The 746-nt window shown below is 72.5% G+C and overlaps 1 protein-coding gene across 1 annotated transcript in view; it reads right to left on the bottom strand.

Moving 5' to 3' along the window:
- The window catches only part of ACTL6A (actin like 6A), a 22,962-nt gene extending 22,216 nt beyond the window's left edge, over positions 1-746 (bottom strand). The window contains exon 1 of the mRNA XM_034780772.1: positions 590-746. Coding sequence (XP_034636663.1) covers positions 590-614 — 25 coding nt within the window. The 5' untranslated portion in view covers positions 615-746. The remainder of the gene's footprint in view (positions 1-589) is intronic.

The following is a 746-nucleotide window of genomic DNA, read 5'->3' as shown; positions in this document are numbered from 1 at the left end:
GGGGGGCGGGAGGAGGCTCGCGAGGATCAGCTCTGGGGGTGCAGCAGGCAGGGGCTTAGAGGGGGGCTGGGGTGCAGCAGCAGGCAGGGGCTCGGAGGGGGGCTGGGGTGCAGCAGGAGGCAGGGGCTCAGAATGGGGGCGGCAGGAGGCTCGTGGGGAACAGCCCTGGGGGTGCAGCAGGAGGCAGGGGCTCAGAGGGGGGCGGGAGGAGGCTCGCGAGGATCAGCTCTGGGGGTGCAGCAGGCAGGGGCTCAGGGGGGGCCTGGGGTGCAGCAGGAGGCAGGGGCTCAGAATGGGGGCGGCAGGAGGCTCGTGGGGAACAGCCCTGGGGGTGCAGCAGGAGGCAGGGGCTCAGAGGGGGGCGGGAGGAGGCTCGCGAGGATCAGCTCTGGGGGTGCAGCAGGCAGGGGCTTAGAGGGGGGCTGGGGTGCAGCAGCAGGCAGGGGCTCGGAGGGGGGCTGGGGTGCAGCAGGAGGCAGGGGCTCAGAATGGGGGCGGCAGGAGGCTCGTGGGGAACAGCCCTGGGGGTGCAGCAGGAGACAAGGGCTCGGAGGTGGAGCTCCATGGGCGGGAGGGGGCGGGCACTCACCTCCCCCGTACACCCCGCCGCTCATGGCTGCCGCTGGGCCTGTCTCTCGCCGCGGTCCCGGCAGCCCCCGGTAACTAGCTGTCCTGGCAACAATAGCCGAGTGCGAGTCTGGCCCGCGCTCACTCACCCCGCCGGCTGCACCTAACCTGCTACTTTC

This window comes from Trachemys scripta, chromosome 9, assembly GCF_013100865.1.
Source record: "Trachemys scripta elegans isolate TJP31775 chromosome 9, CAS_Tse_1.0, whole genome shotgun sequence".
Taxonomy (NCBI): domain Eukaryota; kingdom Metazoa; phylum Chordata; order Testudines; family Emydidae; genus Trachemys; species Trachemys scripta.
Note: the sequence above shows the minus strand (reverse complement) of the source record. Positions and strands in the feature narration are given on the sequence as shown.